This window comes from Stigmatopora argus, chromosome 7 (assembly GCF_051989625.1).
Source record: "Stigmatopora argus isolate UIUO_Sarg chromosome 7, RoL_Sarg_1.0, whole genome shotgun sequence".
Lineage (NCBI taxonomy): Eukaryota > Metazoa > Chordata > Actinopteri > Syngnathiformes > Syngnathidae > Stigmatopora > Stigmatopora argus.
In genome coordinates this window covers 11,454,089-11,464,916 of record NC_135393.1, presented here as the reverse complement: position 1 = coordinate 11,464,916, position 10,828 = coordinate 11,454,089, and the positions used below count along the sequence as shown (strand labels likewise).

The 10,828-nt window shown below is 36.2% G+C and overlaps 1 protein-coding gene across 1 annotated transcript; it reads left to right on the top strand.

The window, feature by feature from the left end:
* Positions 1-1,240: 1,240 nt before the first annotated feature.
* Positions 1,241-10,360, top strand: LOC144076887 (putative methyltransferase NSUN7). The gene is made up of 11 exons (XM_077604237.1): positions 1,241-1,384; positions 2,108-2,166; positions 3,430-3,563; positions 3,648-3,800; positions 3,886-4,069; positions 5,387-5,600; positions 5,675-5,818; positions 6,212-6,313; positions 7,591-7,708; positions 8,109-8,229; positions 9,595-10,360. The coding sequence occupies exons 1-11, from the start codon at positions 1,309-1,311 to the stop codon at positions 10,042-10,044; spliced, it is 1,755 nt and encodes a 584-aa protein (XP_077460363.1). The 5' UTR covers positions 1,241-1,308; the 3' UTR covers positions 10,045-10,360.
* The last annotated feature ends 468 nt before the right edge of the window (positions 10,361-10,828 follow it).

Below are 10,828 nucleotides of genomic sequence, written 5' to 3'. Positions count from 1 at the left end.
CCCTTTTCCATGCAGGTGTTTGATTGCAACTGCAAGAGCCTAATTATCTTCATCAGCCCGCAGCCTAGGTTGCACACTCACAAACAACCAGAGGCGGATTATTCACTCACTTGACAAACAATACTTGTAATCGCTCCATCGGCTCAAGAGTTTAGGATTACTAAGTGGAAAAAGGTCCACAGAAGTGCTTTACATCTCAAAGTTACATTGCACAATTGTATGTTTGTTACTTACATGGCTGAAGCCAGGAGGGGAAAAGTAGAGGAAGTCAACTCACATCAACAGTTAATGGAAGACAAGGAAGCAATCACCTCTCGACCTCTTCCACCAGGTAGTAATTAATGTTGCCGTGGTAAATTTGGGATTTAAATGGGGTGTAATTTTCACACTGTTTTTTTCCTCCTGCTTTTAACCCTGCAAAGTCAGTAGTTTGAATGATGAAGTATATTTTCTCATTGTCGTGACATCAATTGTTAGAAATAGTCAACAAAAGTCCAAAGAAAGAAAGAAAGAAAAAAATTGGACCGAAAATAGTCAAAAGATTAGATTAAAGTTGAAATATTAGAGAATTTAGTCTTATGTTGTAGTATTAAAAAAGAAGTCAATATTATAAGTTTAAAGTCACAATATAGAACAAAGTCTGAATATTGTAATACTACTGGGTTAAAATCATATACTGTTATTATTCTACTTACAAGATTAAAGTCTCTTTATTGTTCATTTTTAGTTAACCAGAAGATGTTTAATTTCACGAGCTAAACTTTTGTTGATGCATCAGCATAAAGCTACTTTAATAAGTAATACTACTAGAAAAAAAGCTGTAAAACTACAAGATTAAAGTCGTTATATTAGATTTCGTAAACCGGATGTTGTTTGAGGTACACAAATTTCAGACATTTAGGACTTTTGCCGATGTGAAGATCTGAGTGAAGATAAAACAGGATTTGGCGCTAGTATTGGAGTATAATTGTCTTTAAAGGATTACCCAACTCAAGCTTTCCTTATCGTACAAAAGCCTAACTTTAAATTTAACTGAACGCAGTTTACAGTCAATTGCAACTTATATGACACAACAGTTTTCTTGCAAAATATGCAGTTCACTCAGATGAGGTCCAAAATTTACGGTACTATCACCACATTTTATCTGTTTGATTCTCGACCTTCATATTTTTCCCCCCAGATATTCCTGCGAATGACATCCCTCTTCCGTCAGACCAAGCCTTCCTGCAGGCGGCGGCCATTTTCCAACACTTACTTGCAGAAAAAACAACTCGGCATCAGTATGTGCATTATGAAAAGAAGACTGACATGGCGCCACTGCCGAAGAGCGGAGACAAAGCCACTGCACGACAAGCCTTGCAGCTGGTCTTCAGCACCCTCAAATGTATGTCAGTATCAAATAACTGTATTCTGTCATTTAACTTTAACCAAATCTACATTACTTACATTATTGACTAAATCCTTTATCCATTTATTAGACAAATGACTATTTTTTGTCATTTATTATTATAATTATTATTTATTTATTTTTTGACATTTAAGACCTTTGACCCTTGAGAGTTAAAGTGACAATTTTATTTAAAATATTTTTTGAAAAACGTAAATATTTATTAGGCAAATGAATATTTTTGGTCATTTATAAAAAAAATTTTTTTTAAATTTAAGACCTTTGACCCTTGAGAGTTAAAGTGACAATTTTATTTAGAATATTAAAAAAAAAAACGTAAATATTTATTAGGCAAATTAATATTTATGGTCATTTATTATTATAATTTTTTTGATGTTTAAGACCTTTGACCCTTGAGAGTTAAAGTGACAATTATATTTAAAATATTTAAAAAAAAACGTAAATATTAACATTTTGCAATTATTAATGATTATTGTATTTTTGGATGAGTTTATATAATTTTGAATACATTTATTGATTCACACAATCATGACAGCTAAATTAATGAAAGTCAATTGAAAACAAATACACTGGTTGTGGCCTCAAGTAACACTTTTTTCCCCAACAACAATTTTTTTTCAACAATATAATATTCACTAGCTCTACCTCTTGTGTTGGACCTCGATAATACGACTTAAATGTAACCGTATTGTTTTCTAGACCAAGAATTATTGGAAGAAATAATGATGGACAGTCGCTTTCACACATCGCAGCATATTGTGAGTCCCATCCTGTGTGACAAAAGTTCCGAGTCCAAAAAACAAATTTAACAACACTCTCACGGGCTATTAAACTGCCTCATAAGATAGTCTAGTGTGGTCGTTCTCCATCCATATGCTTCTATACAAACAGAAAAGGGGGGAATGAGGGAAAAAGTGCGGATGTAAGAAGCCATTTGTATTCAGATCTGCGCATATAGAGTGCCCGGTTATAGTGGCCAAATGATGCATTGGACGCAAGTGGAAGTCTGTAAATGACACAATAAAACATGGGATGACACACCCACACACAAACACACAGGAAATGTGTGTGAATGCAAATCACTGCGTTGAGTGTGGAGTGAAACACGCCTAACAAGCTGACGGGTCATTCCGCTAGTGCCATAAAAGTGGCAACCAACCTCACCATAGAGGTAAAGTTTAGAAAATGAACTACGATCACAATCAGCAAAGTCAGCATGTCTTTCAAATTTGTGTAAATTCAAAACCATAGAATATGAGAATATGGCCTTTCTAAAGTTTTTCACATAGCCTTTATTCAAATTAACTGGCTTTTGATCCTTGTTTTGATCACTTATTGGAAAATTGGCACTACTACCTACTGCTCAGAGTAGTACTACATTCAACAGATGAGAGCTATAATATGCTCAAAAACTGTAAACATTGGACTGAAAGTTTCTGAAGTGAGAGTTTATTTATATTTTTTTTTTAGGGAAAAAAATTGGACTGAAAGTTTCTGAGATGAGTTTATTTACATATATTTTTTGGGGAAAAATAATTGGACTGAAAGTTTCTGAGGTGAGAGTTTATTTGTACATATTTTTGAAAAAAAAATTGGATTGAAAGTTTCTGAGGTGAGAGTTTATTTATATATATTTTTGTGAAAAAAAAATAATTGGACTGAAAGTTTCTGAGGTGAGAGTTTATTTGTACATATTTTTGAAAAAAAAATGGATTGAAAGTTTCTGAGGTGAGAGTTTATTTATATATATTTTTGTGGAAAAAAAGAATTGGACTGAAAGTTTCTGAAGTGAGAGTTTATACATATTTTTGGAAAAAAGAAATATACATATATACTGGCTTCCATTGGCTTCAAATCTCTTCTACTATCATGTTTCGGTGAAACATACTACGAAACCTACTGATAACAATTCTCCTGTAGTGACTACTAAGTACTGTATTTCATTGCATTATACGCTTTTATGTCTGAGTCCAGATTATGCAAAAGTGAAAAACAACAACTAAATGATCACCTATTTTCAGCCCGGTCACCTACTGCCACTCGCAATGGTGATGCTGTGCAACCTCCGGGATCGAAGCTTCTCACCGCGCGAGGTTAGAACAAATAAAGGGGCGCCTCAGCAAGATGTAAGAGACCTGGAGAGCATGCTAAGCAAGTACGAGTCCATTGACACCTTCATATACGATGACTAGAAAAACGGGTCTCAAATGTTCAGTGTACGGGGTGGTGTGTGTGTCAGGTATAAAACCAAGCTGGCGGCCTCTCTAGCCCGCTACAGGGTCAAACACAGCCTCCGCAGTGCTTCCGGCTTCCTGCCTGAGACTGTGAGAAGCAAGCAACAGCAAGCAGGACGTCTTCCTTCTTATGCATGGGTCAGCACTCGCAAAACCAGGTCCAAGCTGACTTCGCTGTCTGATTCACGCGTCAAGTTGAACCAAAATGAAATTAATAGCCAAATTTCTTTTGATTTTGAACAGTGTGGAGGAAGTGTGTGAGAGGTTGCGGCTCAGCGGGATGTCTGGGGTGGACCACATGAAAGAAGTCTGTGAATCCACATTCAGCAGAGACCCCCTTTGTTTCGATACGCTGATCCTACCCCAAAAGTGGCTGGCTTTTCCACAAATCAGACACCTCACTGCTACTCACATGCTTAACGTACAGGTAATAGCGTATATTTGTGTGCGATAAACATGTGTCATTATACCATAAGGCAAGGATAAATGAGCTTTAGAGACCTCATTTGGTGGATTTTTGCTCTGTATTGATAAAATGACTCACTGATGCGGAAAGCCCAAATGAAAACCTTTAATTTAACGTATTACTTGATGGGATTTATTTGTGGGAAGTTTTGAAAACTTATATTAATAGAACTTATTGTATTAGAAATTGCAAATTTTGGGATAAATTGTAATGTATTATATATATTGTAATCACGTAATGTTGATTTTGGCACAATTACAGATGCGGGAGCCCTCTTTAACTTTCTCTAATGCCGTGGTGGCGTTTGAGCTACATTCCCGATTCTCCGAAATAAAAATTCATTAGTTTTTACCCGAATGTGGGTTGAAGATTAATGTCTAACTTAATCATGTAATTAACTATAGCTGCATCATAGCTCAAGGAAATGTGCCACATATTGTGCAAGGCATTTTACACAAAAGTTAGTAGGCTTTAAATAATGTGTTGTACGGATCAAATGCGCATTAGATTTAAAATAGATAGATTTAATATGGGAATTAAATAAGGAATGTCAATGTATTATGTTATTTTCTGCGCTAAAAGGCGTAATTAACATTTTCTCAAAAGCCAGCAGTGCACCTTATAATGCGACGCATCGTATATATGGATGAATATTGCTTAATCATTGTATGAAGTTCACTTTAACATAGCTCCATCTAGTTAATGTATAACACAACTAACCATTACTAACTACTATTGTTACTATTAAAGCTCCATCTAGGGGATGTATGAGATAAATCTCCTCCTACTACTACTATTACTTCTTTTACTACTACTACTGCTTCTACTACTACTACTACTACTACTACTACTATTACTTCTTCTACTACTACTACTACTATTACTTCTTCTACTACTACTACTTCTACTACTAATACTGCATCTTATAATTCAGTGCGTCTTATATATAAAATCAATTTTAAGATAGGCTATTCATTTAAGGTGTGCCAAAAAGTGCAAAAAATACGGTAGATTAAATGTGCCATTGGAAATAAATGGGGCAATTTTGTTGTTAAATAACATTAGTTTTAAGGGAAATCGTGAACTTTTGGGGTGGTAGAATTTGGAGGCGGAAGTGTGTGAAAAGGTTGTAAAACGGGGAACGAGATCTGTACCAAAGTTTTGTTGACACAAGAAGGCGATAACATGCATGTTGGAAGTTTTGCTTTGCTATTATCCCCCCCAAAAAAGACATATTGAGCATTTCGACTCACTGTATTGTTGGTTGACCTCCACCAGGATAGAAGCACGTGCTTGGCGGTTAGCGCCCTGCGGCCCCTCTTGCTGGACAATGCTGATGTCTTGGTAGCAGGATCGTTCTCAGCTCTGACCGTGGCCCACGTGGCCACCGCGGCGGCTGAAAGATCATCCGGCGTATTGGTGTGTAGCGCTGACCTCACTGCATCACAGCTTAATGAGCTACAGGAGCTGCTGAAAGAAATTGATTTAAAAAGTCAGTTAAAAATAAAGTAGAAGGCGTATTTTAAATGATAAGGAACATGTTGACATGAGGCTCAAACCCTGTAGATGTGCGCTTCCTGCCCGACACGCTCTTCAGTCTGGATGAGCGGGATTTCACCGATGAGTGTTTAAAGGTCATCGTGGTGTTTCCTCAGTGCTCATCGACTGCGCTTAGTGATCCTGTGGATACCATTTTTCATGAACATGGAGGTGCGTGATGACTCATGAGGAAAGAAATTTGAATCTTGTGCTGCAATATAGAGTCCCACAGTAGTCTCCATACCAGTCATTTAATTCAAATATTAGAACACATTGCTCATCATTCAAGGCGGATATACATTTTTCTTAAAATAACTCGAAAATGTTCATCACGGATGAAAAAAATGCTTGTTTTGATGGCCATATATGTCAAAACAAAATACATTTTCTGTCTTAACCAGATGCATCATACAAAATAGGATAACATTTGTTTTACAAATTGTGTCTTATTTTAAAAATGACTCAAAATTAGACAAATTCTTGCTAAGATTTTGAGTTCTTGAAGTGTATACTGTCAAACGCAGGACTTTTATTGTCATCATTTTTCGTTCCTTTTCTTGACAGACTGGAATCTGCTACAGGATCTCTCTCACGGTTCAGTGTCCCAGAGCAAAATGAAGCAACTTACGACTCAGCAGGCTAAATTATTGAGCCATACCTTAACCTGTGAGTGCACACACACACACAGAAACCTGGAAAACAGTCTTGTCTAACCTGGAATTATGGGCGTTGCAGTCACATCACTTCAGACTCTATAAAGATGGATGATATGCATATGCTTTCAACAAGCAGCCAGCTTGCAGAATACGTATTAAATCCACACTGGAGTAGTATTCTGTTGACTGCTGCATTTGCTGATGTCTACATTTTTATTGAGTTTTTTTAAAATTATTTAAAACGGAATAATTTCTGCAGTTTGGGCTGAGGCTGGTTGTGTGTCAGCATGTTTGATGGATTCAGATTCTGAATATTCTTTATTTTTTCTGGGTAAATTCAGTTTATTACTTTATAAGGAGTGTTTCCTCATATTTTATTAATCAAGATGGGACAAAACATAGAGCAAGACAAAGTGAGTATACATAGTATGGCATTTATATCATGCAAGTTATATTGCATTTGTATTTCTGTCAATTGCTAATAGCTTCTGGAGCAAAATTGTTGTTGTGGCAACTGGATTTGCTGGCAGATACCTGATACCTCTGACCTGGTGGGGCCAGCTAGAACACCCCGTTTGAGGGATGAGGAAAAAAAAATCTCCCATGATGGAATAGGCTAACCTTTGTAGATGTTTGACATACAAGGATTGTGAGACTCTCTCCCCATAAAACTTGTTGACCATTTGGTTAAAGCCATTTTTGTTTTTTAGTGATAACTTTCAAACAAAGCAGATTCAGTTCGAGCATGGGAAAATATGGCCATCATGGTCTTGTAAATATTAAAAGTAGACAGTTTTCATATTACAGCAGATTGCTTGCTTTTTTGTTCGTTTTTTTTTTTTTTTTTGTCTCAAAGTGCAGTTTGTTATCGGTGACAGATTCAAGATATTTTTAGTTGGCTAAATACCACTAACTGACCTTTTAACATCAGGGTTTTGAATTGTTGTAAAACAATTGCAAAACAAAATACTAATTCCTATATTACTTTTAACAAGTCAGATTTTGACTGCTGAATTAATGTAGTGGCACTGTTTGACTGACTGGTTCTATCTAGTGTTAAAGCTGAGAAGTGCAACAGAGTAGAGGCTGAATTTAAGCTTCTTGGGTGGAACATATTTATTGGTAATTTCATTTTTTTTACTGTGGGCCAATAAAACCTGGGCAGCGGACATAGAGGATAAACAAGAGCGGAGATAACACAACTTGATTGTTTTAAATGCTCAAAACATCATTGAATGCATTGTTTACTTCTAGTTCTACTAGTTTGTAATGTTGTTTGTTTACAAGTCCCACAGGTTCAGACTGTTCTTTACTGCACGCGTTCAGTATACAGTGAGGAAAATGAGCTGCTGGTAAATAAAGTGTTGGAAAAGGCATGCACAACTTCCAAACTGCTGCCGTTCAGGTAAACACAAGATGAGGTGGCTCTACCACCAAAAATGGTTTGCTTGCGTTGTTTAAAATCACCATTGTTAAGGAAAAAAAAATCAGTTCTGAGCTAAAATGAACAATAAAATAGTCAAAATAAGGAGCGAGACAACTTCAATTAAGCTTAATTCAGTTATCACACTTTGAATGCAGGTATCTTTTCTGACAATCACTTTTTCAATTCCCTTAAAAAAGCTTTGGGATTTTGCCTTCCATGGAAAACTGTTCGCCATGCATTTAAACTGAAACTAATGGGGCAGTCACTTTAATAATAGATTTTCTCTGAGGCACTAAAGCAAATGTGATGGAGATGAGGACACTGAACATAACTATGTGTACCTTTTACATGACTGCGGGTGGCTGTGTTGGTCCCTCAGGGTGAAGAAACCCATTTTTCCAGAAGAGAATCAATCAGGAGACATGACAAGCAACAAGTACTTCAAGCTGGAGCCCTCTCCGCTCACCAACGGATGCTTTTTGGCCGGTTTGTGTCGACAGGTAAACAGTAAAGTGAATAGATGCCAGACGAAGCGTGCACTTGAGTGACACACTTGTTAGTCTTATTTTGAAGGAAGGTTAGACATCTTTGCAGTACACAGCATCTCTGTCTCTTTCACATCTCAATGAAATGCTGCAGAATGGCAAAGCAATAACACAATTTGAACATTAATACATCAAATATGTCAGACAGGATCAGGAATGATGTTTCATCACGTTCAAAATGATAAGATTGCGTTATTCTAGCTTTCCAGAAGTAAACAGATGAAGATTTATAGATCATTAAAAAGTGTATGCACATGCATATGTGAACTATACATACGTAATTTACAGATATTATAATATGAAGATACATTTTAAGTGAGGAGCTTTGTCAGAAGTATTTTAAATTGTTTTGTAGTTGAATTTAAACTGCCAATGAGACATTTTGAAATATATTATAAAACTCATAATGTAAAATTGGCCATTGTGTCCTAAGAGTTTCATTACATTTTTTTCATGCAATCCTGAGAGGAAAATTTTGGAGTAATAAAATAGGATTTTGGTTCAGTTCATGCAAGCCACACAAGTTTAAAGAAAATGCACAAATGGCAGCTTGAAATAACAATCATGGAAGTTTTCATTTGCATCCACGATAGAAAAAAAGGGCATTTTTCCAAACCCAATGGAGAACTGGATTTGAAGCGTTTAATAACAACATACTGAGACAAGCTTTAATATTGTGCTGACTACAGATGTTACACTGGCCATACTTGAAATTTGTCACTGTGGGTTCAAAATAATAATAATAATAATAATAATCGGACATAGGCCCTGTCGTCATTATCACAACACAAAAAGCCTACTTGTCATCACATGCAGAAACTGCGTGTGACGAAATTGATGGTGCTTCTCCATAAGCTACGTTTACTCGGCAAAATACCTAAATAAGTGTAAGTTACGGACTTGTAATTTGGCATTCTGCTGTTGTGGATACAGGTCGCTTACCTCTCGCTTACCTCTCACTGTCTTCCACTTACCTTACTTCAGTCAGCTAGTAGGAGGCAGATCACCACCCAAACATCTGTTCATATTACCGCAGAAGGGAATGTGTGTTATGTTAGCGCGAGTTTAGATTTCTGATGGATGTGGGGAAAAAAACTGTCCTTAAGCCTATTTGTCCGTGCTTTGTGGGACCTATAGCGTCTGCCAGAGGGCAGCAGCTGGAACAGATTGTGACCAGGGTTGTAAGGGTCCCCTATGATGTTCTTGACTCTGCAGACTAGAGCAAAAACAAGTGTCTTTGTAGCCTCTTCATAGCTTTGCTTTATATGTCCAGTTACATTTTTTTGGAATGACCTTCACCTTAAATTCATGCCTTTCCAGGCAGATCCAATCAGCATTCAGGAAGTACTGGCAAGGGCAGCGGCCAAAGGCCTAATGGACGGACTCTTCCCTGGACATGTCAAGGTAGAGAAAAAGAATAGCAAAAATAATCCAACAGGGCACTCGGACGAAAAAGAAGACAAAGTTGAACGGAAGGGAACAAAAGAGGCAACAGAAGCAGGGCGCAAGAAAAAACTTAAGCATAAGATCAAGCCGAAACACAGCAAGGTGGTCTCCAAGCATCATTCAGTGGGCCATAAGATCAAAAAGACAGTAAGATCGCGCAAGAGACTGATCATCAAGCGCAAAACGAGAAAGTTCCCTCGCCTGACATTTCCGCTGATATCCTCCGCCAAACCTCACGGCCGTGTTTTCACGGCGGTCGCCGAGCAGGAGGCGCCCACCGCCTCTGCTAAAAATGACCCCGAACCTACCAGAACAATGGGATAGCACACAAAAGTGAAAAAGACGCTTCGGTCTCGACAAACTCTGCATTCAAGCGTGCTTACAAAGGTACGTCATCATCAACCAAGTCAAGTCCAAACTCCATCTAAGTGAAATACTTTAGATTAGATTAAACTTTTTTCATCCCGTACTTGAGAAAGTGAATGCTTTAATTGTAAGTATAATGAGATTTAAAACTTCACCACAAAGTGCACAAATAACCATAGGCCACAAACAGATAAATAAATATGTAATGCATAAAATATCAATAAATATATAAGTAGTCAAAAACATAAATGAGTAGGGAAGTGCACAAATAACGACAAACAAACAAGTGAACAGATAAATGATAAAAATAATAAATAATCAATAATAGTAATAACTAAATTAATAGATAAATAATCAATAATAGTAATAAATAAATTAATAGATAAATAATACATTAATTAGTAAATGAATAAATTAATAAATAATATTAATTGATAAATAATACATTAATTAGTAAATAAATTAATAGATAAACAATAGATTAATGAGTAAATAAATAAATTAATAAATATTAATAGATAAATAATACATGTATTAGTAAATAAATAATATTAATAATTAAGTAGTCAACATAATAATTAAGTAGTAGTCAACAAAGATTAGTCCTCAACATGAATAAATGGTCACATAAATAAGTAGTTACGAAAGTGACTGAAGTGATTAGCACCCTCACAGTTCAAATATTATATTTGACGTCTATCTTTGTCAAAGGATTTGGAGAAAAGGTAGGAAGACAATAAAA